General features: G+C 40.3%; 1 protein-coding gene across 18 annotated transcripts in view; it reads left to right on the plus strand.

Annotated features, from left to right (window-relative positions):
* The window catches only part of LOC140483389 (utrophin-like), a 737,248-nt gene extending 712,363 nt beyond the window's left edge, over positions 1-24,885 (plus strand). For 17 of the 18 annotated variants that reach the window (XM_072581625.1, XM_072581634.1, XM_072581635.1 and 14 more), the window contains 4 exons: positions 5,140-5,248; positions 8,706-8,792; positions 16,911-16,933; positions 20,875-24,885. In XM_072581625.1, coding sequence (XP_072437726.1) covers positions 5,140-5,248; positions 8,706-8,792; positions 16,911-16,933; positions 20,875-20,886 — 231 coding nt within the window. In that variant the 3' untranslated portion in view covers positions 20,887-24,885. The remainder of the gene's footprint in view (positions 1-5,139; positions 5,249-8,705; positions 8,793-16,910; positions 16,934-20,874) is intronic. The other variant, XM_072581633.1, reaches the window with a different exon arrangement.
* The last annotated feature ends 1,199 nt before the right edge of the window (positions 24,886-26,084 follow it).

Genomic DNA, 26,084 nt, shown 5'->3' on the forward strand with positions numbered 1-26,084 from the left:
GAGTCATTTGTTTAGGCTTAGGTGACTCATGTTCCTTTTTCTTAAAGATAGCTGATTTAATGTGAATAAAGCTACTGCCTGAGCAGAACTGCAAAGTCACTGCTAGCATAGAAGAGAAATGTCTAGTTCTAACTCTCACTAGTGACCAGCTATACCACCCTCTTGGTTGTTTTGAATGTTCCAAGTGTCAATAAAACATTGCAGTCACTTTCTTAAAGCTACTACAAATCTAAACAATTGGCACCTAAATGAAATGAACCAAGCAAAATACTTCCTATATTGAGCAGCCAATTTGCTGGCTCACAAACTACAGGATACTTTACCTGCACTTCAACAATAGTATGAAGCATTTGAGGTAAATTCTAGATCCTTCGGATAGATTTTTGTGGAGTTAGCTGACTGTGCAGACCTTCACAAATGGAAGACAGGATCTAGATGCTAATTTCACCCCAATTCTGAAGGATTCTATTTTTGCCGATAAGAGAAAGGGAGCAAGCATGAACTACACAGGAGGGAAAAATGAACTTAAAACAAAAACAGAAATTGCTGGAGAAACGCAGTTGGTCTGGCAACATCTGTGGACAGATAGCAGAGGTAGCATTTCCAACCCAGTGACCCTTTTTTATAACTGGTTCAAATTTTAATTTAATCCTGAATTTAAACAGCTCCCATTTTCCTGTTGTGTACCCACAGTTTGGGATGTACGAGTTGATGAAATATATATGAATAAAGTAAATCCGGATAATATCTGTTTAATAGTCACGTCTGAGATTTGAAAAAAAGTTTATGTGCTCCTTAAATCGTTAACAAAACTGGCTGAAACTGACAGTAATTGTTTAATAAAATTGAACTGCTTTGGTTAACAGGCCAACTGATGTAGCATCTGTTCACATAGTTTAAATTCCTGAACAACTAATTTACTGTGAAAACTTAGCTGATTTTTAAAAACTACAACCAATTATTCATTCCTGAATCGGGATCATAGGATCTTGCAACCTCGGAGAGAGTACCCCAAACTTTGGAATTTTTTTTTGGTGGTAGATGGGAAATGCAGATGCTAGCTGGAATCAGGAAAACTGACCTTGGAAAGAGTTTCGTAACAGTCATAGGTCGCCTGAGTGTGGAGGTTGCTGTTTCAAAGACCAGTCACAAACATCTGGGGTTTTATCCTAGTTAGTGGGCAGTACGGTGGCTCAGTGGTTAGCACTGCCGCCTCACAGCCCAGGGACCCAAGTTCGATTCCACCCTTGGGCGACTGTCCGTCTGGAATTTGCACGTTCTCCCGTGTCTGCGTGGATTTCCTCAGGGTTCCTCCTACAATCCAAAGAGGTGCCGGTTGTGTAATTGGCCATGCTAAATTGCCCATCATGTTCAGGGATGTGTAGGTTAGGCGCATTAGTTAGAGGTAAATCTAGGGTAATAGGGTAGGGGAATGGGTCTGGGTATGTTACTCTTTGGAGGGCCAGAGTAGACTTGTTGGGCCAAATGGTCTATTTCCACACTTCAGGGATTCTATGATAATAAATAAAAGACATAAAACCCACTAGCACTCATATCTCAGTCCGTCATGCTCTCCCAATGCAAGTTCAAGCCCATTCTACCCAAACTCCATGGCTTTTTATACCCTCCATGTCAATCCATGCCATTCCACCCTCTCCATAGCACCTCATACCCTCAGTGCCTTTAGATATCCCATGGCCGTTTGTCACCCCTCAACAGAATTGTGCCAACATTTCAAGGCGACACAGTAGTTCAGCGGTTAGAACAACTATCTCACATTGCCAGGGACCTGGGTTCTATTCCACCCTTGGGTGACTGCCTGTGTGGAGTTTGGATATTCTCCCCGTGTCTGAGTGGGTTTCCCTTCTCAGTTTCCCCTCACACTTGTGCAGGTTAGGTGGATTAGCCATGGAAAATGCAGCGTTACAGGGATAGATTGGGGAGGTGGTTTTGGAAGGATGCTGTTCAGAGAGTTGGTGTGGATTCAATGGACCAAATGGTCTGCTTCCATACTGAGATGCAGAGAGATATATGTGTCTGAGTGAATAGATCACAAAAGGTTAATATGCAGGTATAGCACATAATCAGGAAAGCTAGTAGATTGTTATGGTTTATTGTGAGGGGGAATTGCATGTAAGAGTAAGGAGGTTATGCTTAGCTATAGAAGGCACTAGTGAGACTGCATCTGGAGTACTCTGTATACTACTGATCACCATACTTATGGAAGGATGTTTTAAAATATTGGAAGCAGTTCAGACGAGGTTTACTAGACCAATAACTGAAATGTTTTATGAGGAAAGGCTAGACAGGCTAACCCTGTATCCTGTAGATTTTAGAAGAGTTAGAGGTGACTTAATTGAAACATTCAAGATCCTGAATGGACTTAACTGGGTAGATGTGGAAAGGATAGTTTCTCTTTTGGGAGAATTTTTTATTATGTGTCCTAGTTTAAAAATAAGGGGACACCCATTTAAGACAGAGGAAATATTTTTCTATTCAGAATTGTGACCTTTAGAATTGCCCTCCTCAATAGACAATAGGTGCAGGAGTAGGCCATTCTGCCCTTCGAGCCTGCACCACCATTCATTATGATCATGGCTGATCATCCTCAATCAGTATCCTGTTCCTGCCTTATCCCCATACCCCTTGATTCCACTATCCTGAAGAACTCTATCCAACTCTTTCTTGAAAGTATCCAGAGACTTGGCCTCCACAGCCTTCTGGGACAGAGCATTCCATACACCCACCACTCCCTGGGTGAAGAAGTTTCTCCTCAACTCTGTTCTAAATGGCCTACCCCTTATTTTTAAACTGTGTCCTCTGGTTCAGGACTTACCCATCAGCAGAAACACGCTTCCTGCCTCCAGAGTGTCCAATCCTTTAATAATCTTATACGCCTCAATCAGATCCCCTCTCAGCCTTCTAAACTCAAACGTATACAAGCCCAGTCGCTCCAATCTTTCAGCGTAAGATAGTCCCATCATTCCGGGAATTGACCTCATGAACCTACGCTGCACTCCCTTAATAGTTAGAATGTCTTTCCTCAAAATTTGAGACCAAAACTGCACACAATATTCCAGGTGCGGTCTCACCAGGGCCCTGTACAGCTTCAGAAGGGCCTCTTTGCTTCTATACTCAATTCCTCTTGTTATGAAGGCCAGCATGCTATTAGCTTTCTTCACTGCCTGCTGTACCTGCATGCTTACTTTCATTGACTGATGTACAAGAACACCTAGATCTCGTTGTACTGCCCCTTTACCTAACTTGACTCCATTTAGGTAGTAATCTGCCTTCCTGTTCTTGTCACCAAAGTGGATAACCATACATTTATCCACATTAAGCTGCATCTGCCATGCATCCGTCCACTCACCTAGCCTGTCCAGGTCACCCTGTAATCTCCTAACATCCTCCTCCCATTTCACCCTGCCACCTAGCTTTGTGTCATCAGCAAATTTGCTAATATTACTTTTAATACCATCATCTATATCATTAATGTATATTGTAAAAAGCTGCAGTCCCAACACTGATCCCTGCGGCACACCATTGGTCACCGCCTGCCATTCTGAAAGGGAGCCGTTTATCACTACTCTTTGTTTCCTGTCAGCCAACCAATTTTCAATCCATGTCAGTATTTTGCCCCTAATACCACGGGCCCTAATTTTGCTCACTAACCTCCTATGTGGGACTTTATCAAAGGCTTTCTGAAAGTCTAGGTATACAACATCCACTGGTTCTCCCTTGTCTATCTTCAGAGTTACATCCTCAAAAAATTCCAGAAGATTAGTCAAGCATGATTTCCCCTTCATAAATCCATGCTGACTCTGACCTATCCTGTCACTGCTATCAGATGTGTCGTAATTTCGTCCTTTATAATTGACTCCAGCATCTTTCCCACCACTGAGGTCAAACTAACTGGTCTATAATTCTCTGTTTTCTCTCTCCCTCCTTTCTTAAAAAGTGGGACATTAGCCACCCTCCAATCCGCAGGAACTGATCCTGAATCTATAGAACGTTGGAAAATGATCACCAATACATCCACGATTTCTAGAGCCACCTCCTTCAGTACCCTGGGATGTAGACCATCAGGTCCCGGGGACTTATCAGCCTTCAGACCTAACAGTCTCTCCAACACCATTTCCTGCCTAATATAAACTCCCTTCAGTTCAGGTCCTTCAGCCACTATTACATCTGGGAGATTGCTCGTGTCTTCCCCAGTGAAGACAGATCTAAAGTATCAATTCAACTCTTCTGCCACTTCAGACAGAGAATACAGATCTTTAATTTTTTAAGGTAGAGGTGGACAGATTCTTGATGACCAAGGGGATGAAAGACTATGGGAACGCAGGAATTTAGAGTTGAGGTTAAAATCCGATCAGGCCAGGTCTTACTGAATGGTGGAGCAGGCCTGAAGAGCTAAGTGGCCTACTCTTGTTCCTTGTTTGTATGTTTGTCTTTCTGATCCCTTTTCTAGTTTAACCTGTGATTTGGAGTTAAAAGAAACTTGGAAATTATCTGATAAATTATTATTTTCCTAATCCTATCGCACCTAAAAAGTAAATCAAGCAATCTTTCCTGAGCTAAGTAAACACTTAGATATTAGGGTCTCTGCCTCATTTCAGTATAGAGGGTGGCATTTTCTTTAACATTAATAGACGCAATCAGTCATGATGGAATACTTCATTTGGCTGCATTCCCACTGTAGTCAGTGACCACTGAAGAATACTTCATAATAGGCGTAGAATGCTGGAGAAACACAGCCAGTCTGGCAGCATCTGTGGAGGGAGAAACAGAGTTAACATTTCAATGATTCTTCTTCAATTGTACAGAACATCCTTGATCTAAATAAAGAATTCTAAAAAATTTCAATCAACCTCTTATGATATTCCTGTTCAACAACTGGAACTTGAACCCAGGACTTCTAGCCTCGAGATAGAGACTCTACCAGTGTCACAAGAGCCCTTCCAAGTTAAGATTATATGTAGTTTATAACAAATGACATTCTAATGATGACAATAAACTATCTATATTCTTTAATAACTATTTATCAAGAATATTTATAAATCCCTGTGCATCTTATTAAAATTCAAAGCAGTATGTTATTATTATTGTATTACTTGTACTGTTACAAATTTTTCATAGCCATTGACAGAAGCCAAACTGAATGGAGTTACTCCTGTTTCCCCAACTGCATCTTTTCAGCTTGCTGAAAATAGTCAAGCCTATAATGAAGACTTCAGCTCACAGACAGGTTAGTGATGAATGAAAAGATTCACAAAAATACTTCTTAATCCACAAGCAACAGAAAAATCTTGCTAACAATATGTTGCGTAACATTAAATGATAATGATGAGAGTTTAAAATTCATCCTTAAAAGACAATTATTTTCTACAGCAATGCCATTTCATATCCCACTAATGCTGGGACATGCTGTTCCATAGAGCATTCAATCTACTGATGATCTATTGTCATCTTCTACACATTCATAACCAAATTTAAAGGTGAATAATGTTTTACCACCTTACCATAACACTCCAAAACTTTCTGATACTTCTTAAATTCTGGGGTCCAGAAGTGATATTGTTTTCCAGTTAGACCATAAGACATAGGAGCAGAAGTATGCTATTCAGCCTTGCTATGCGATTGAATGAGAATCAGAACTGATCTGATGCTTATCAACTTCACTTTCTTGCCTTTTCCCCATAACACAAGATTCCCATAAAAATTAAAAATCTATCTCAGCCTTGAGTATACTTAATGACCTAGCCTCGACAGTCCTCTTTGGTAAAGCATTCCACAGATTCAGCACCCTCTGAGAGAAGAAATACCACCTCATCTCGCTCTTAAATATGTGACCCCTTATTCTGAGCTTATGCTCACTGGTCCAAAATCCACAAGGGGGAAAAGATATTTCCATGTCTACCAAAGTCCTTGAAGGATCTTAGTTATTTCAGTAAGGTCGCTGTTCATTCTTCTATATCCAACAAATAAAGGCCCAATCTGCTCAGTGTCTGTTGATTAGACAGTCTCTCCATACCTGGTATCCCAATATACCTTTCCTTAGATAAGGGACCCAAAATTGTTCACAGGATTCTAGCTATTGTCTAACTAGTGCCTTGTACAGTTTTAGCAAAACCTCCTGACTTTATCTATTCCCTGTCCTTTGAAAATAAAAGCCATGTTCCAGTTGGTTTCTTTGTTATCTGCTGAACCTGGATATTAGACTCTCTGTAATTCATGGGTGAGGACTCCCAAATCCCTCTGTTCTCTCGCTTTCTGTAGTCTTTCTTCATGTAAATCGTATTCAGCTCCCCTATTGTTCCTACCAAAATGCATAAGCCTCAGTTTATATTCCATATGCCAAGTTTTTGCCCAATCGCTTAATCTGTCTGTATCCCTTTGCAGATTCTGTGTCATCCTCACCACTTCTCTGAGAGAAAAAATTCCACCTCATCTCGATCTTAAATATGTGGCCCCTTATTCTGAGCTTATGTTCTCTGATCCAAGATCCACAAGGGGAACAAACCTTTCCGTGCCTACCCAAGTCCTTGAAGAATCTTACTTATTTCAGTAAGGTTGCTGTTCATTCTTCTTTATTCCGACAGTTCATTATACAGGCCCAATCTGCTCAACGTGTCATCTGCAAACTTCACTCTCTCTCTCTCTCTCTCTCTATATATATATATATATATATATATATAGATATAGTTTATTTTCTTCTTCCGAGTCATTAAGACAGAAGATGGTGGTGGAGGGTTGCTTTTCAGATTGGAGGCCTGTGACCAGTGGTGTGCCACAAAGATTGGCACTGGGTCTACTACCTTTTGTCATTTATGTAATTGATTTGGATGTGAACATCGGAGGTATAATTAGTAAGCTTGCAGATGACACCAAAAGTGGAGGTGTAGTGGAGAGCGAAAAAAGTTACCTCAGATTACAACATGATCTTTATCAGGTGGGCCAATGGTCTGAGGAGTGGCAGATAAATGCGAAGTGCTGCATTTTGGAAAAGCAAATTAGAGCAGGACTTATATACTTAATAGTAAGGTCCTAGGGTGTGCAGGTTCATTGTTCCTTGAAGGTAGAGCAGGTAGATAGGATAGTGAAGAAGGTGTTTGGTATGCTTTCCTTTATTGGTCAGAGTATTGAGTACAGGAGTTGAGAGGTCATGTTGCGGCTGTACAGGACATTGGTTAGGCCACTTCTGGAATGCTGCGTGCAATTCTGGTCTCCTTACTTTCGGAAAGATGTTGTGAAAGTTGAAAGGGTTCAGAAAAGATTTACAAGGGTGTTGCCAAGGTTGGAGGATTTGAACTACAGGGAGAGGCTGAATAGTTTGGGGCTGTTTTCCCTGGAACATCAGAGACTGAGGAGTGACTTTATAGAGGTTTATAAAATCATGAGAGGCATGGATAGGATAAACAGACAATGTCTTTTCCCTGGGGTGGGGGAGTCCAGAACTCAAGGGCATAGGTTTAGGGTGAGAGGGGAAAGATATAAAAGGGACTTAAGGGGCAACTTTTTCACACAAAGCATGGTGCATATATGGAATGAGCTGCCAGAGGAGGTGGTGAGGCTGGTACAGTTAGAACATTTAAAAGGCATCTGGATGGGTATATGAATAGGAAGGGTTCAGAGGGATATGGGCCAAGTGCTGGCAAAGGGACTTAGATTAGGTTAGGGTATCTGGTTGGCATGGACAAGTTGCACCAAAGGGTCTGTTTTCGTGCTGTCCATCCTGATGATGCTATGACTCTATTAAAATATATTGTGAATAACTGTGGGCCCAGCACTGATCCCTGAAGCACTCCCCTTGTTACAGGTCGCCGTACTGAAAATGTCCTCCTTATCCCATTTCTCTATATTTATTAGTTAGCCAGTCCTCTATTCATGCTAATATATTACCATCACCATGCATTCTTTTCTTATTAAATAGCCTAAACTGTGATAATTTATCAAACACTTCTGAATACCAGATAAATTGCACCCACTGTTTCCGTTTTATCTATCTTGTGTTACCTTCTCAAAGAATTCAAGTAAATAATCAAGCATAATTTCCCCTTCATGAACCCATGCTGACTCTGCTTCATCACATTATATATTTTTATTGCTCTGCTATGATATCCTTTATAATAGACTGATATTTTCCCCATGCCCCCCCCCCTCCTTTTCCAATAAGGGTATTACATTGATGGCTTTCAATCCTTTGGGACTTTGCCAGAAGCTCCAGATCCTTGAAGTGCATCACTGTCTCTGTAACTGTCTCCTGTAATATCCCAGAATGCATCCCATCAGGTCCAAGGGACTTACCAGACTTTAGTCTCATTAGTATCCAAAAGATTAGGAACAGAATTTGGCCTATTGAGTCTGCTCCACCATTTAATCACAGCTGATATGTTTCTCAACTCCATGCTCCGGGCTTCTCTCCTATAACCTTTGATCCCTTACTAATGAAGAGCCTATCTATCTCTGTCTAATTAATTGTTTCAAAGCACTTTGCGACATCCTGAGGATGTGAAAGATACTATGCATTTTTTTCTTTTATGAAAATGTTACAGGCATTATGTAATGTTACTCAAGATTGCAATGATATTAGTGACTGCACAGTCAGATGAGAGTGCTTTTCTCCATGAAATTAAGGGCAATCAGATTCATTTTTGTGTGATTTTCTTCTGATTTTTCTTGGTTTGTCATTATCCTGCTTTTAGATGATTTACTGATTCCACCTGAGGACACAAGTACAGATCTCACTGATGTTATGGAGCAAATCAACAGTTCTTTCCCGGTTTGCAACCGTAAGTATTATGATGGCTGTGCTGTATTTATTACAATGGATTTGTTTCTCTTTTACCAGTTTTCATATACGGGTTCAAAATTACTGCAAATGCTAAAATCCTCACAACTATGAACTGCTTTACATAGATTGACTGCATCGACTCTCAGAGAAAGGAAAGAAAGTTTAAGCCAAAATTTAAATCAGCCTTTGACCCATAACACATTTCATTGAAGTTTTTAACTATGTTGTTTCTCCAAGGTGTAAGGTACCTGAACATAACTAAAGATAAATAAATTTGAAACATAACTTTGTATTATGTAATTGGAAGGCTGAAAGCTAAAGTATCAAATTAATGGTTGCAAAATTGCTCCCCTGGTAATGAATTGTAAGCGTGTAATATGATCACAGTTAGTGATGCCTTCAAATTAAGCATAAACCAAAGAATTGTGAATGCTATAAATTAGAAACAAAAACAGAAGTTGCTGGCAAAGCTCTGTGAAGAGAAATCAAAATAATGTTTTGAGTCCAGTGACCCTTCATCAGAACTGAGGAAGAGTCACCAGACTCAAAACATTAACTTTGATTTCTCTGCACAGATGCTGCCAGATTTGCTGAGCTTTTCTAGCAACTTGTTTTTGCTTTAAATTAAACATGTCAGGTCAGCTTGAACGTTATCAATCAAAAATTCTTAGAGCACAGGTAGTATATGTCATGGAAACATTTAGTAGTGAGAAAAACAGCAGTCCCTGCATACCAGTCAGATCCTAAAGCTACCATGATTAGCACTCAAGCCTTAATGAACTGCCACAAGTATATGTTGGAAACTGTGCGAAAGCCAGGTTGCAAGATGACTGGGTAGAAGCAATTCTCATATTTTGTAGATCTAAACAGACATTCTTCTATTTAGTAGATATATGATAGACAAAGATCTGAATTATAGAATCAGTTGTCCATTCCACTGAACTTTGTTTTGCTTTTAGTTTGTAACCTTGAAATTTAATTTGGTTATTATCTATTTCACTAATGCTATTTTTGTTTTTGTTCCCACTTTGATTTTCTCGATTATCTGCAGACAGGTGTCAGTAAAAGAGCTCAGTCTCTATTTTGTCAGTTTAGACATTTCAACAATTGTTTTGACAGCCTTTAATAGAATAGAATAGAATCAAATATCCTTTATTGTCACACATACTCACATACAGTAAAAAGTTTACAATGTTACCTCTCATGACACTATCTTAGGTACAAAGTACCTGGGTACAAATCTTAGACACAAAAAGAGGGGAAAAGAAGTTGCATTACCTTAGTGATCTATAGTATAGGTTAGAAATAAGATATAGTTAAAAGGATAAATAATAGAGTCATAGGAATGTACAGCATGGAAAAGCTCTTTGGTCCAACCCGACCATACAGACGAGATATCCTAAATTAATCTAGTCCCATTTGACTCCTATTCCTCTAAACCCTTCCTATTCATATACCCATCCAAATGCTTTTTAAATGTTGTAATTGTACCAACCTCCACCATTTCCTTTGGCAGCATATTCCATACATGCACCACCCTCTGCATGAAAATGTTGCCCCTTAGGTCCCTTTTAAATCTTGCCCCTCTCACCCTAAACCTATGGTTCTGGAATTCCCTACCCCAGAGGAAATTGTCTATTTACCATATCTATGCACCTCAAGATTTTATAAACCGCTATAAGGTTAACCCTCAGCTTCTGATGCTTCACGGAAAACAATCCCAGCCTATTCAGCCTCTCCCTATAGCTCAAACCTTCCAGTCCCTCAGTCTCCGATGCACCAGAGAAAACAGCCCAGCCTATTTAGCCTCTCCCTATACCTCAAATAAACAAATTACAAATAAACATTACAGTAACTGGGACTTCCACGAGGTCTGACAAGCCTCGCATGCCACTGACCGCCTGTACCAGACCCCAGTCCAACAATCATCCCCACTCTGCTCCAGGCCTCCAGCCTGATTCACTCTAGTTCTCACACTGCTCCAGGCCTCCAGCCCATTCTGGCTCGGAGCCACTTCCGGCCTCCAGCCTGCTCTGCTCCAGCTCCCAGCCGCTCCGTACTGCTCTAAGCTTCCAGCCCACTCCACTCCGACTCTCAGCTACTCCGAGGTATGTTTTCTTAGCAGAAAAATCACTTTAAAATCTGAGAAAATAAAGGAAAGGAAGTAAAAGGGGGAAAGGCAGGAAAATGCGTGCTGTGTTCTACTCAAAGATAAAACATTGGAAATCAGAGCTGTTTAAGTCAAGAAAGACGTTGCAGATGGCTTTTCCTATTTTCAATGTGCCTTTTAACCTCCTCACATTTAGTGATGAGACAGAATAAGGGAAAGAGGTCAAGTGCTTGTGACATGATGTGAAGATAACAGTCTCTCACTCAATATAGGAAGAATGCAAAAGCTGGTCATGCATTTCAGGAAGCAAGGCTGAGGTTACGCCCCAATCTACATCAATAATGCTGAGGTGTAAGTGGTTGAGTGCGTCAAGTTCCTATACTTGATGATCACTAACAATCTGTTCAGGTCAATCCACATTGATGTGATGGTCAAGAAAGCACAACAATGCCTCTATTTCCTCGGAGGCTAAGACATTTAGGCATAAAGACTGTAACCACTGTTATAGGTGCACCCGAGAAAGCATTCTATCCAGTTGCATCACAGCTTGGTGCGGCAACTGCTATGCCCAGTTCACAAGAAACTACAGAGAATTGTGAGCACAGTTCAGTCAATCATGCACGGCAATCTTCCATCCATTGACTCCATCTGTACTACTTGGTGCCTCAGAAAGGCAGCCAACATCATCAAAGACCCCTCCAGCCCGACTATAATCTCTTCCAACAGCTTCTGTGCTGTTATTAGACTTCTGAATTGACCTCTCAAATTTCAAATTTAATACTGACCTAGCTCTTTGTGCACATTCCCTGCAACCATAACATTGTATTCCTCACTTTGTTCTATTACTCTTATGTACTTTGTATGATATGATCTGCCTGTACTGAACGCAAAACAAACCTTTTCACTGTACCTAGATCCATGTAACAATAATAAATCAAATCAAATCAAAGACTGTAATCATGAAGTATATATTTTTTTCTTTACCTACATCCAATGCTAATGCCACGATCTTCAGTTTCAGTCCAATTCTCCTAAAACTTGCAACTGATCTTTCTCCTCTCATCAGCTTTTAAAAATGCACCCATACTTTTTTGTACTAATCCTGAACTTCATATTCAGCTTAGACTTCTTTCCCAGTGGAATTATTTTTGAAAGAAGCGCAAGTTGTTTTTATGCCTTTGAACTTGTAATCTACTATTTTGCCTTGCTGACTACCAAACTGCACTTTTGTTCCTTGCTTGTTCCTTAAAGTTAAGTCTTAATTCCTTTGATACAAATCTTTCCTAGTCCTACAGTCAAAAACAGGGGAGGTTATAATGGGGAACAAATTGCTTGCAGACCAATTAAATGCATACTTTGGTTCTTTGTTCATAAAGGGAAGCAAGGGAGGAGATTGCAGAGCCATTGGCCTTGATTTTTGTGTCCTCTTTGTCTACAGGAGTAGTGCCAGAGGACTGGAGGCTAGCAAACGTGGTTCCCTTGTTCAAGAAGGGGAGTAGGGATAATCCTAGTAACTATAGGCCAGTGAGTCTCACTTCTGTTGTGGGCAAAGTCTTAGAGAGAATTGTAAGGGATAGGATTTATGCACATCTGGATAAGAATGATGTGATCAAGGATAGTCAGCATGGTTTTGTGAAGGGCAGGTCGTGCCTCACAAACCTTATTGAATTCTTTGAGAAGGTGACTAAGGAGGTAGATGCGGGGAAAGCGGTAGATGTGGTATATATGGATTTTAGTAAGGCGTTTGATAAGGTCCCCCATGGTAGGCTACTGCAGAAAATACAGAGATATGGCATTGAGGGTGAGTTGGAGGTTTGGATTAGGAATTGGCTGGCTGGAAGAAGACAGAGGGTAGTAGTTGATGGCAAAGGTTCATCTTGGAGTGCCGTCACTAGCGGTGTTCCGCAAGGATCTGTTTCGGGACCATTGCTGTTTGTCATTTTTATAAATGACCTGGAGGAAGGGTTAGAAGGTTGGGTGAGCAAGTTTGCGGATGATACGAAAGTCGGAGGAGTTGTAGACAGTGAGGAAGGATATGGCAGGTTACAGCGGGATATAGAGAAGCTGCAGAGCTGGGCAGAAAGGTGGCAAATGGAGTTCAATGTAGCTAAGTGTGAGGTGATTCACTTTGGTAAGAGTAATAAAAAGATGGATTACTGGGCTAATGGTAGACTACTTGGTAGTGTGGAAGAGCAGAGGGATCTTGGTGTCCATGTACACAGATCTCTGAAAGTTGCCACCCAGGTAAATAGTGCAGTGAAGAAGGCATATGGCGTACTGGCTTTTATTGGTAGAGGAATTGAGTTCCGGAGTCCTGAGGTCATGCTGCAGATGTATAAGACTCTGGTGCGGCCGCATCTGGAATATTGTGTGCAGTTTTGGTCGCCATACTATAGGAAGGATGTGGAGGCACTGGAACGGGTGCAGAGGAAGTTTACCAGGATGTTGCCTGGTATGGTAGGAAGATCCTATGAGGAAAGGCTGAGGCACTTGGGGTTGTTTTCATTGGAGAAAAGAAGGTTTAGGGGTGACTTGATAGAGGTGTACAAGATGATTAGGGAGTTAGATAGGGTTGACAGTGAGAACCTTTCTCCACGTATAGAGTCAGCGATTACAAGGGGGCATAGCTTTAAATTAAGGGGGGGTAGATATAGGACTGATGTTAGGGGTAGGTTCTTCACTCAGCGAGTTGTAAGTTCATGGAATGCCCTGCCAGTAGCAGTAGTGGACTCTACCTCTTTATGGGTATTTAAGCGGGCATTGGATAGGTATATGGAGGATAGTGGGTTAGTGTAGGTTAGGTGGGCTTTGATCGGCGCAACATCGAGGGCCGAAGGGCCTGTACTGCGCTGTATTCTTCTATGTTCTATGTTCTATGTTCTATGACATGAATAATGTCCCAAAAGTGCTGGGAAACACGGTCTCATGAGAGGGAAGAACTGAATAACCTCAGCCCGAGTATGGAAATGGTGTTTGGGAAATTGATGGGATTAAAGGGCAATCAAACACCATAGCCTGATAATCTGTATTCCAGAGTAGTTAAAAGAAGTGGCTTGAGAAATAGTGGTTGCATTGGTGGTCATCTTTCAAAATTTAGTAGACTCTGGTTCAGTTCCTATGGATTGGAGGGTAGTTAATGTAACTCCATTATTTTAAAAGGAAAAGGAAGTAGAGAGAAAACAGGGGAATTATCAACTGGTTAGTCTGACATTGATAGTGACAAAACTGCTAGAGTCCATTGTAAAAGGTGTAATAGCCAAGCATTTGGAAAACAGTGACTGTATTAGAGAGAGTCATTTCCTATCATTTCCAGAAGGTGTTCAACAAGGTACCTCACAAAAGGTTAAGATTAAAGCCCACATGTTGGAGATAGTATAAAGGCACAGATAAGAAATGGGCTCATGGACAGGAAACAATGAGTGGGAAAAAGGAGTTATTTTTCAGGTTGGAGACCCATGACCACTGGGGTTCCACAGGGATCAGTGCTCACCCAACAATTGTTTACAATATATATCAATGATTTGGAGGAAGGAAGTGAACATACTGTAGCCAAATTTGCAGACAATATAAAAATAGGTGGAAAGGCAGATACAAATAGTTTACAGAGAGATATTGATAAGTTAAGTAAATGGGCAAAATGTTGACAAATGGAATACCTTGTGGGAAATTGTGAAGTTGTTCATTTGGAAGGGAGGGAGAACAAAAGAGCAATATTATTTAATTGGAAAGACACTATAGGAAACTGCAGCACAAAGGGACTTGGAGGTATTTGTGCAGGAAAAGCAGAAAGCTAGCATGTAATTTGGAAGGCTCATGGGGAAGTCTTACTGCAACTGTACAAGGTCTGGGGAGACCACATCTGGAGTACTGAGGGTGGTTATGTCCCTTATTTAAGAAAATATATTGTTTCATTGGAGGAAGTTCAGAGAAAGTACACTAGAATGATCCTTGATTTGATTTGATTTGTTATTATCACATGGACACGAAAGTTTTGTTTTCCACAGGTAGATCATACCATACAAAGTGCATGCAGGTAATAAAACAGAATAAGGAATACAATTTTACAGCCACACAGAAGGTGCACAAAGCGCCAGATCAACATTAAATAAAAAATTTGAGAAGTTAATTCGGAAGTCCTGCAACAGCAAGGAAGAAACTATTCTTGAATCTGTTGGTTCATGTGTCTAAGTGCTTGTATCTTTTGCCTGACTGAAGCGGTTGAAAGAGATCATAACTGTGGTGGGAGGGGTCTTTGATGATGTTGGCTGCCTTCCCGAAGCAACGAGAAGTGTTAAATGGAGTCAATAGATGGAAGTTGGCCTGCATGATGGACTGGGCTGTGCTCATAATTCTTTGTAGTTTCTTATGGAACTGGGCACAGCAGTTGCCATACCAAGCTGGATAGTGTGCTTTCTATGGTGTATCTGTAACAATTGTAAGAGTCTTCACAGAAATGCTAAATTTCCTTAGCCTCCTGAGGAAACAGAGACGTTGTTGTGCTTTCTTGACTGTTGCATCAACCTAGGTGGACCAGGACAGATTATTGGTGATCTTCACTCCTAGGAACCTGACACTGTTGACTTTCTCCACCTCAGCATCATTGAAGTAGACAGGTGTGTCCCCTCCAGCTTGGTTCCTGAAGTCAATAACCAGCTCCTTGTTTTGCTGATATTGAGAGAAAGATTATAATCTTTACACCATGTCACCAAGCACTTTATCTCTTTTCTTTTGGCTACACGTTCATGAGTGTGTAAGGAGTATGGTAAGAGGCTGAGAACACAGCCTTGTGGAGCAGTGGTGTTGAGGAATATTGTGGAGGATGTGTTGTTGCCAATCACCAATTTCGGTTTGTGGGTCAGGAAGTTGAGGATCCAGTTGCAGAGGGTGGAGCAGAGACTTGGGTCTCGGAGTTTCGCGGTTAGTTTAGTTGGAGTTGGAGTGTTGAAGGTAGAGCTGTAGTCGATAAGTAGGAGCCTGACATAGGTAACCTGGTTATCCAGATATTCCAGAGATGACTGAGAGGTAGTCTGTGCCGTAGACCTGTCGTGATGGCGGGCAAAATGCAAGGGATCAAGGCAGACTGGGAGGCTAGAGTATATATGAGCTATGACTCTCTTCTGGAACCACTTCATAATTATGGAGGTCTGAGCCACTGGGCAGTAGGCCTTGAGGCATGCTGCATGCGTTTTCTTTGGTACCAGAATGATGGTGGTTTTCTTGAAAGCAAGTGAGGACTTTGGATCATAGTAAGAAGCAGGTGGAAACTCTCAGATCATTGTATGGAAGGATTGACTTATAAACAAAGGTTAAACAGGTTGGAACTCTACTCATTAAGGTTTAGAAAAATAAGAGGTGATCACATTGAAACATGTGGAATTCTTAAAGGGGCTTGACAGGATAAATGATGGGAGGATGTTTCTATAGGATGTTTTGAGAAGATGAGTCTAGAACCAGAGAGCATAGTCTCAGAATAAAAGGCCACCAATTTAAGAGATGAGGAATTTCTTCTCTGAGGGTTGAGAGTCTTTGGAACTCCTTGCCACAGAGTGCTGTGGGGGCAAGGTCCTTGTGTACATTTAAGGCTGAGAAATTATTGATCAGTCTAGGAATCAAGGGTTATGTAGAAAGGGCAGGAACGTCAATGTGAGGAATGTCAGATCAGCCATGATCCTGTTGAATGGCAGAGCAGGCTTGAGGAGCTGAGTAACCTACTCCAGTTCCTATTTCTTACGGTTTTATGGTCTTTTGTGCTGTGACAACTTCAGAAGAGATTGCAGCATGAGGTGAACTATGTAATTTTCAAATCAATTATAATGTTTTGAATCAAATCAAGCATGGCTATTCCATTGCTCCCATTGATTCATAATCAGATGATGTTCAGGTGAATTGCAGTTTTTTGAAATTAGGTTTTTAGAAGGGAACTTTATGGTGATGCACTCTCTCACTTTGTAGTTGAAACTATTTTTACTAATGCATATATTTTTCTTTCCTCCCACATAATTTCAGCAAATTTTGCGACAAGGCAACAGGTAAGAGTTATTGCATGTGCTACATGTATAAAATTAGATTTCTTATGTGGGGTTGAAAGTGAGTAGGAAAGATGAGTAAAAGGTGGTGGTTCAGTGGTAATATAAGTGGACTAGAAATTCAGAGGTGTAGGCTGATGTACTGAGGATGTGGGTTCAAATCCATAGCAAATGGTGAAATTTGAATTCAGTTAAAATCTGGAATCAAAAGCTAGATTATTGGCACTCATGTAATGACTGTCAATTATTGTAAAAGCCTAGCTAGTTTACTGAAGTCCTTTATGGAAAGAAATCTGCCATCCTTACTGATTATGTCATTGTTGACTGTTAACTACCTGTGAAATAGTTTAGCAAACCACTCGATTGAATCAAACTGCTACAAAGTTGAAAGAAACAAACAAAATCAGATGGACCACATGGCACTGGAATTGACAACAGCAAAACAAGCCCTGTTAATCCTGCAAAGTCCCCCTTACCAACATCTGGGAGCTCATACCAAAATTGGGTGAGCTGTCTTGCAGAATAGACGAACAATAGTCATACTCATCGAATCATACCCTACAATGATCCAGATACCACCATCACCCTGAAGACAGACTTGCTCATGTGATGACAAAGTTTATGATCGGGCAACAGTTGGGCCTAGGAGGCCTCAACATTGACTGCAGACCCTATGAAATCTTATTATACCAGATCAAACATTAGCAGGGTAACAAGAAGTGAAATTGCTGGGGGAAAACTCAGCAAGTCTGGCAGCATCAGTGGAAAGAAAGCAATATTAATGTTTTGGGTGCATTGAGCCTTTAGAACTGACAGCCACAATACGGAATTGCTCGTGCATGCAATAGAGAGACTGAACAATCACAAATCAACAGATCAGATCTAAACTTTGCAGACCTACTGCATCCCGTTGTGAATCATGCTGGACAATTTAATAACCAAAAGGAAATGGAAGCTGCACAACTATTATCATCCTCAACAGTTGGGAAACCCCAACACAGTAGTGTAAAAGGTAATCTTTAGCCAAGTAGATGGCCCATCATAGGCTTCTCTGGAGGTGCCAAGCATCAAAGATGCCAGTCTTCAGCCAATTCAGTTCACTCCGTATGATATCAAGAAATGATTGGAGGTACTGAATGCTGCATCGGCTTTGGGCACTGATACCATTCTGACAATACTATTGAAACCTTGTGTTTGAGAACTTGCTGTACCCCTAGAAAGCTGCTCCAACACCACTGCAACACTGGCATCTACTCGACAAGCATTGTTATAGACCTGACCAAACCCCCTCAACATATGTTAAGAAGGTAGACTAGACCCTAACTTTTTCTTATTTTCAAGGTAAATGTAAGGTGTTGTGTTCCAGATGTAATTCGATTCATCAAGCTACTCAGCGTTAAGCCAAACACACTTTATTCATGCACTATAGGTAAAATACAACAAAACAGAAAAATAAGAATTGGCTTAACTAATTAACTGTTCCAGTTGAGTAATATCCCATAAACACACCTTTGGGAAAAGAAAAATTCAGAAAACAGATCATCTCACGTACTTTGAATTTTGAATAGACACCTCAGTACCCCGTCTTAAAACCTGTCTTTAAAAAAATATGACAAAATAACCTCTTAAAGCCATAATATCATCACAGCGTATCAAATCCAATTTCAAACAAGCCAATTACCACCCCACCAGTAGACTTGATCATCAGGAAAGTGATAGAAGAGTCAGTAACAATTCTATCAACCAGCTTTCAAAGGCCAGGGCTCCTGACCTCTACAGTCATGAGTCAAGCATTGACAAAAGAACTGAATTTTAGGGATGAAGTGAAAGTGACTCCCCTTGACTATGTATTGACGTCAAGGAACCCTATCAAACTTGGAGTCAGTGGGAATCAAGAGGAAACCTCAGAGCTATTTGAAGTCACACATAACACACAGGAAGGTTATTGGAGATCATTCATCTCAGTCCTGAAACATCTCTGTAGAAGTTCCTCAGGGTAGTTTCTTAACCCCAACCATCTTCAACTGCTTCATTAATGACCTTCTGTCCATCATAAGGTCAGAAGTGGTAATGCTCACTGATGATTGCACAATGTTTAGTACCATTTCTAACTCTTCTGATACTAAAACTGGCTATGTCCAAATGCAGCAAGTGCTGGACAATATCCAGGATTGGACTGAAAAGTAAATAGTAACACTTTTGTTGTCGAGAGCCAGGCAAAGACCACCACCCCTTCATATTCAATGGTGTTACATGACTGAATCTGCTTATTCAACATCTGTTGGTTACCAGAAACTGAGCTGAAGCAGCCATATAAATACAGTGGCCACAAGGATAGGCCAGAAACTAGGAATTCCTTGGTCAATAGCCAACCTCCTATCTTGCCTTTGGCTGTCTGTCATCTGTTAAACACAAGTCAGAAGTGCGATTGAATACTCCCCACTGGCCTGCTTTAATATCACTCAAGAAACTTGTCATCATCCATGGCAAAGCAGCCAAATTAGTTTGCACTGAACCTGGCACTTCCAATATTCACTTGCTTCAACACTGATGCTTAGTAGTAGCAATGTGACTATCCACAAAATGAACTGCAAAACTTCACCAAGGCTTCTCCATCAGCAGCTCTCAAGCCTGCAACCTCTACTACCCAGAGAGTTGGAAACACCACCATCACGAAGTTGTCCTTCAACCTGACTTGGAATTATACTGATATTCCTTCACTTTTACGAGGTGAAATTCTGGATAGCCTTTCTAACAGCAATGTTGATGTCCCAACAGCCCAAGGACTGCAGTGGTTTCAGAAGGCAGCTTGCCCCCAACCACTTTGTCCAGGGCAATTAGGGATAGCAACACGTACAAGCCCAGCTAGGAACATTCATGTTCCATGAACAAAGAAAAAGGAAAGATTTTGTTGTTTGCCTAATTTCATCGAGGCCATTGAAGTAGGATTATGTCACAGTCGGAAGGAGCAAATTCAGCCCATGTCAGCAAATAGTTATTGCGTGGCATCATCCAAGGCCAGGAATGAACCTTGATTTTTATTTATCATTTTCTCTCTTGTTTTTCCTCCCTCCCTCCCTCCCTCCCTCCTACCTTTCCAGATTGTGAACCACAATATTAGAGAAATTGAGCATGGAGGGAGTGGGTGGCAATCTGAAACACTAGTATTCTTTATCATGTGAACAATGTCATAATGTCTCCTTATATCGATAAATGTTTTTGATCTCCTGAGTTTCTAAAACTTGTCAAACTTCATTACTTGCCCTGATGGAATTTGAATTCATAATCTCTGCTTTACTACTACAACACTAAAATGACCATAGTGCACAATTTTTTTCATAGATTGCTAACCTGGTCTAACTGTCATTGTTGTTCAGAAAAAGCTGTATATGCTGGATCCCTTCCATCTAAGGGGCGGCACAGTGGCTCAGTGGTTAGCATTACTGCCTTACATTGCCAGAGACCCAGATTTGAAATGTTCGTATCCCAAATCTATTCAAATCTGTCTAAACCAGTTCAAATCCCAACAACGAGTCCCCAGACTGTGGATTATGCACCTTCTCCTGTGTCTGTGTGGGTTTCCTTGGGGTGCTCCGGTTTCCTCCCACAATTCAAAGAAGTACAAGTTAGGTGAATTGGCCTTGCTAAATTGCCCATAGTGTTCAGGGATGTGTAGGTTAGATGCATTAGTCAGGGGTAAATATAGGATAATAGGTTAGGGGAATGGGTCTGAGTGGGATACTCTTCGAAAGGTTGGTGTGGAGTTGTTGGGCTGAAGGGCCTGCTACCACACTAGAGGGATTCTATGATCCTAAACAAAACATGTCAGATACTTTAAGAAGTTCCTGTTTAAGGTGTCTTTAATCCCGACTGTATCTCCATGTTTGGTTCTTGTGTCTGATCAGGAGCTAAGATAATCAAATGTTTTATTTTACGTCCAACAGGTCATGATGTAATAATATGTTCCATGCAAAAGTCACAAACATTGAGACAACTGCTTCCTATAATGACCAACAGCAGCTGAGAATCATAAGGACCTTCAAAGAATTATCAATTCCACTAAACTGTCTCAGTGAAGGAGTTTATCTCTGGAAACTCAACAACTCGTAGTTTTAACTATTGTGTCTCCCTCTTTGCTTCTTTTACTATGCAAATGTAAAATAACGAAGTATAAAATGTTGGACTCTGAAAAATGCACCATTATATGTAAAAATAAACAGCATTTAGGGAGGGGGGTCTTTTCTTTCACTCTGGTATGAGTGAATTGTGATGGGAATGTGTGTGCATTTTAGAGTGTTTTTTTTAAAACTGACTACTCTCTCAGATGCCACCCTCTTGGAAAACAGAGCTTTACAAGTGTGGTTCTGAATTTTGGCTGTTTGCCTACAACCTTGGTTCATTTTGAAATACTGCCATCGTCTTGCAAAAATGATAGGGAGATTTATTTTTCTTCTATAGTGTGAATTGCTGTGCCCAAACAAATTGTACAAATAGGGTGATAATTTTAATGCATTAAAACAATATAAAGCCATGACCAATTTTCTACCTCATACCCTCCTTTCTTCAAAAATGGATCTTCCATCATATATTCCCTGGCATACAAAGCCCTTATTTTCATTAAATTAAATAGCATAAGGGGCCAAATTATTTGATCAGCAGTGAGTTGGTGGCATCATAACATTTTAATAAATCAATGAGCATCAGCCTAAGTTTATACAGATTCATTAACAAGCGCCCCCCCCCCCCCCCCCCAAATGTTGTGATTTGTGGCCAATAGGCAGGCTGCACCACTTCACCATAAATTGTCTCATCTTATTTAGTTCTGTCATTGATTGACATTACATTTTAACCTGTAATGTGCATTACCTCTTGGGTATACAGACTATATCTTAAATCCTGATCACACCTGATATCACTACATATGTCACTCAAAATAAAGTTTGTTTATTCAACATTGCAACAGAAGGTACTTTGTGATTTTTCCTGCAACTCCTAAAATGAAAATAGTTGTTTTGTACCATTTATAATTTTCTCTTGTGGATAAAGGTGAGCCATATTGCTGTTTTCAAAGTAAAATCTCTTACCGCCACCCTGTATATCCAAATGATTGGCTCTCCCTGGATTCCATGTGATCTAACCTTGCTGACCAGTCTACTATGTGGAACCTCGTTGAACGCCTTGCTGAAGGCCATGTAGACAACAATCCACTGCTCTGCCTTCATCAATCATCTTTGTCATTTCTTCAAAAAACTCGTTAGTCAGACATAATTTCCTACTCACAAAGCCATGTTAACTATACCTAATCAGTCCTTGCCTTTCCAAATACATGTCGCTCAGAATCCCCTCCAACAACCTCAGGCTCACCAGTCTATTGTTCCCTGGCTTTTGCTTACCACCTTCCTTTAATAATAGCACCACATTAACCACCCTCCAGTCTTCCAGCACCTCAACCATGACTATTGATGATACAAATATCTCGGCAAGAGGCCCAGCAATCACCTCCCTAGACTCTCTCAAAGTTCTGGAAGACACCTGATCAGGTCCCAGTAATTCATCCACCTTAAGATGTCCAGCACCTGTACCCCTGTAAATGAACACTTTTCAAGGTATTTCTGTTTATTTCTCCAAGTTTACCAGCTTTCATATCCTTCTCTAAAGTAATACTAACGTGAAATGCTCATTTAGTATTTCATCCATCTCCTGTTTTTCAGACATAAACAGCCTTTAAAGGGCCCAATTCATCCATAGTTACTCTTTTGCCGTTAATGTATTTATAGAATCTCTTTGCATTGTCCTTAACCCTATTTGTCAAAGCTATCTAATGTCCCCTTTTTGCCTTCCTGATTTTCCTCATGAGAATGTTCCTACTGCCCTGAGACTCCTTGAAGGATTCATTCAATCCCAACTGTTTATATCTGTCATGTGCTTCATTTTCTTTACCAGAGCCTCACATTCTCTAGTCATCCAGCATTCCCCATACTACCAGCCTTGCCCTTTACACTAATAGAAAAATACTGTATCTGGACTATTTTTGAAGGCCTCCCACTTTCCAACCACCTGTGAATAGCCCCAAAGTGCTCCTCCACTGACACCTTAGTCACTTGTCCTGCCATATTGCCAAGTCAGGTTTTGCTCCATCTTTAGTAGGTTCATCCACATACTGAATAAGAAAATGTTCTTGTAAAGATAGTTTATTGATGCAATAAAATTTTTGCAAAACACAAATACACATAAGCATGCAGGAAACAGGAAAAGAAAGCTATGAACATCTTTTAAAAATCCATTAATTCAGTGAATAAGTTTTAATAGGCCAATGTCCCGACAAGGTCCTCCAAGTTGGCTACTCTAGTAGAATTCCTTTTTGTAGGAGGTCAGATGAATCTATGTGCAGTTACAGGCATAGCAATATGATTCTGGAAAACTGGGCTTTTCAAAAATCTCAGGGATCAGCCTAGTGCATCTGTTTTGAACTTCCTCCAATATGTACGTCCTTTCTTAAATATGAAAACCAAAATTTTAAACTGTTCTCCTTGTGCATCCAGCACTCTGTACAATTGCATCACAATTTCCCTATTTTTAAATTCCAAATGGCAAAATTCCATTTGCCTTCTTAATTATATGAATCACCTGGATGCTAACATTTTGTTTAATCTTTGTCATTTCTTCAAAAAACTCAGTCAGACATAATTTGGTCAGACATAAAAATACCCATATCCCTCTGTATTGCATTTTTAAAGTCTATCACCCATTTAATTAATAGTATGCCTATGAATTTTCCTACCACAGTGCATGGATTCCCATTCCTACAGATTAAATCTATCTGCCAAGCTTTTGCCAATTCACACAACCTATCCATATCTTTGTGTCTTCATCATAACAGCATGGTGGCTCAGTGGTTAGTCCTGCTGCCAAACAGTGCCAGGGACCTGGGTTTGATTCCAGCCTTAGCTGACTGTGTGGAGTTTGCACATTCTTCCCATGTCTGCGTGGGTTTCCTCCGCGTGCTCCAGTTTCTTCCCATAATCCAAATATATGTAGGTTAGGTGAATTGGCCACATTAAATTGCCCATAGTGTTCAGGATTGTGTAGATTAGGTTCATTAATCGGGGTAAATGTAAAGCAATAGGGGAGGGGAATGGGTCTAGATGGGTTACTCTTCAGCAGATAGGTGTGGACTTGTTGGGCCAAATGGCCTGTTTCCACACTGAAGAGATTCTATGATGGTAACATGCCCTCTCATCTATTTTTGTATCGTCAACAAATTGGATGCATTACACACTGCCTCTTTCTCCTCCAAGTCAATAATATAGATGATAAATTAGGATTATGTCCTCGCCATTTACTTGTTACATCTTTCCAACTTGAAAATGACCAATTAATAATACCGGCACTCAGTTTGTATCTTAACTGATTTTTTCAGTCAATGCTAATACATCACCCGAAATACTGTCAGATCTTATATTGTGCATATCGGTACCTAACATCAAATTTGGATCATGGTCAGGGACAAGAGGTGTGACTGCAAGCAAGTCAGATATCAGGATCCAGAATTTAGCTTTTGAGGAGCTCAACCTTCATTTAAAATCTGAGATGTGAAGTAATTTCTTCTCCCAGAGGGTTGTAACTTCTGGAATTTAGAGAGATCACTGAAAATATTTAAAGAGAAGAGATTTCTGAAATATGGAGTTGAGGTCTATAATGAGCTAGCGGAAAAGAGAAATGGAGCAAATCAACTATGATCTTGTTGAATGTTATGGCAGGCTTGAGGGGCCGAGTGACCAACTGTTGCATGTATTTCTTTTGTTCTTATGATCGTTGGATTTAATAGTTTACTTAATTTCTTCTGTTAACCATGAGTAGCCACTTTTCCCATTGTGATTTACTGCCCAAAATGTATGTATAACTTCAAATGCAAACAGTTTTCCTTAAATATTAAACATTGCCTATTCACTGACTAGCATTTTAATGAAGCTACCAAGTGTATTCAAGCCAACACACCTATTTAATTTTGTTAGATTCAAGATTCTAGTTTCAGATTGTACTAATACATTTTCTATTCTAATCATGCTTTCATTACTTTTTTCCTGAAGGAACTCTCATAACTAGATTATTAATTAACCCCTTTTCATTGCACAAAACTAAATCTAGGATAGCCTGTACTGTATTTTGTTCCTGAATGTTCTGGTCTAAAGTAAAATACCTTATACACAACCCAGAATTCATCTGCCACATTATTATTTCTAATGTGGTTTATCCAGTCTGTATGTAGATTCAAATCATTTGTGATTACTGTAGGACCTTAGTGCATGCATCTCTAATTTCCTATTTAATATTGTGTCCTACTTTACCATTAATCTTTGGAATTCTACAGCCAATTCCTAGTCTATTTTCCACCCCTTGATGATTCTTAGGTCCAACCAGACTGATTCTACATCTCGATTTCCTGCACCAATATCCTTTCTCGCTATTCCATTGACATTGTCTTTCACAAACAATGTCATCACACCTCCTTTTCTGTTTTGGCTGTCCTTGCTGAAGATTGAATATTCTCATTCAGCATTGGTGACCCTGTCAACATGTCTCTGTAATCACAAAAATGTTGTACCTGTTTACAACTAATTGCATATTATTTCATCGACATTACTGCGAATGCAGTATAAACTTGGGTGTGTGTCTTAAAAGTTGTCCTTTTGATATTTTTATACATTCATTTTTGTAGTAGAACCTCATTTGCTGCTAACTCTTATTTGCATTCTGTTTCTCTATCTTTCATTTCCATCTTTGTCTCTCCTATATTTCTACCTGCACAGGTTCTGATTCCTTAACATTTCATCGAGATTGAAGCCACTATCACAATACCAGCAAATTTCCGCATTAGGATATTTGTTTTGATCGGGCAAGGGTACAACACATCCAGCTTGTACAGATTCTGTGATTGTTACATTTGAGGCCCTACTTATTAATTTATTTCCTAGCTCCATACATTCTTCCTGCAGGATCCCATCCATGGGACTAACATTTACCACAACCTCTGTCATTTCTGTTTCCCCCTTCAGAACGTTATACAGCTACTCAGTGACATCAATGACCCTGGCACCAGGGAGGCAACAACTACCCTGGAGTCACCCTTACAGCAAAATCCCCCATCACTAAT

This window comes from Chiloscyllium punctatum, chromosome 11 (assembly GCF_047496795.1).
Source record: "Chiloscyllium punctatum isolate Juve2018m chromosome 11, sChiPun1.3, whole genome shotgun sequence".
Lineage (NCBI taxonomy): Eukaryota > Metazoa > Chordata > Chondrichthyes > Orectolobiformes > Hemiscylliidae > Chiloscyllium > Chiloscyllium punctatum.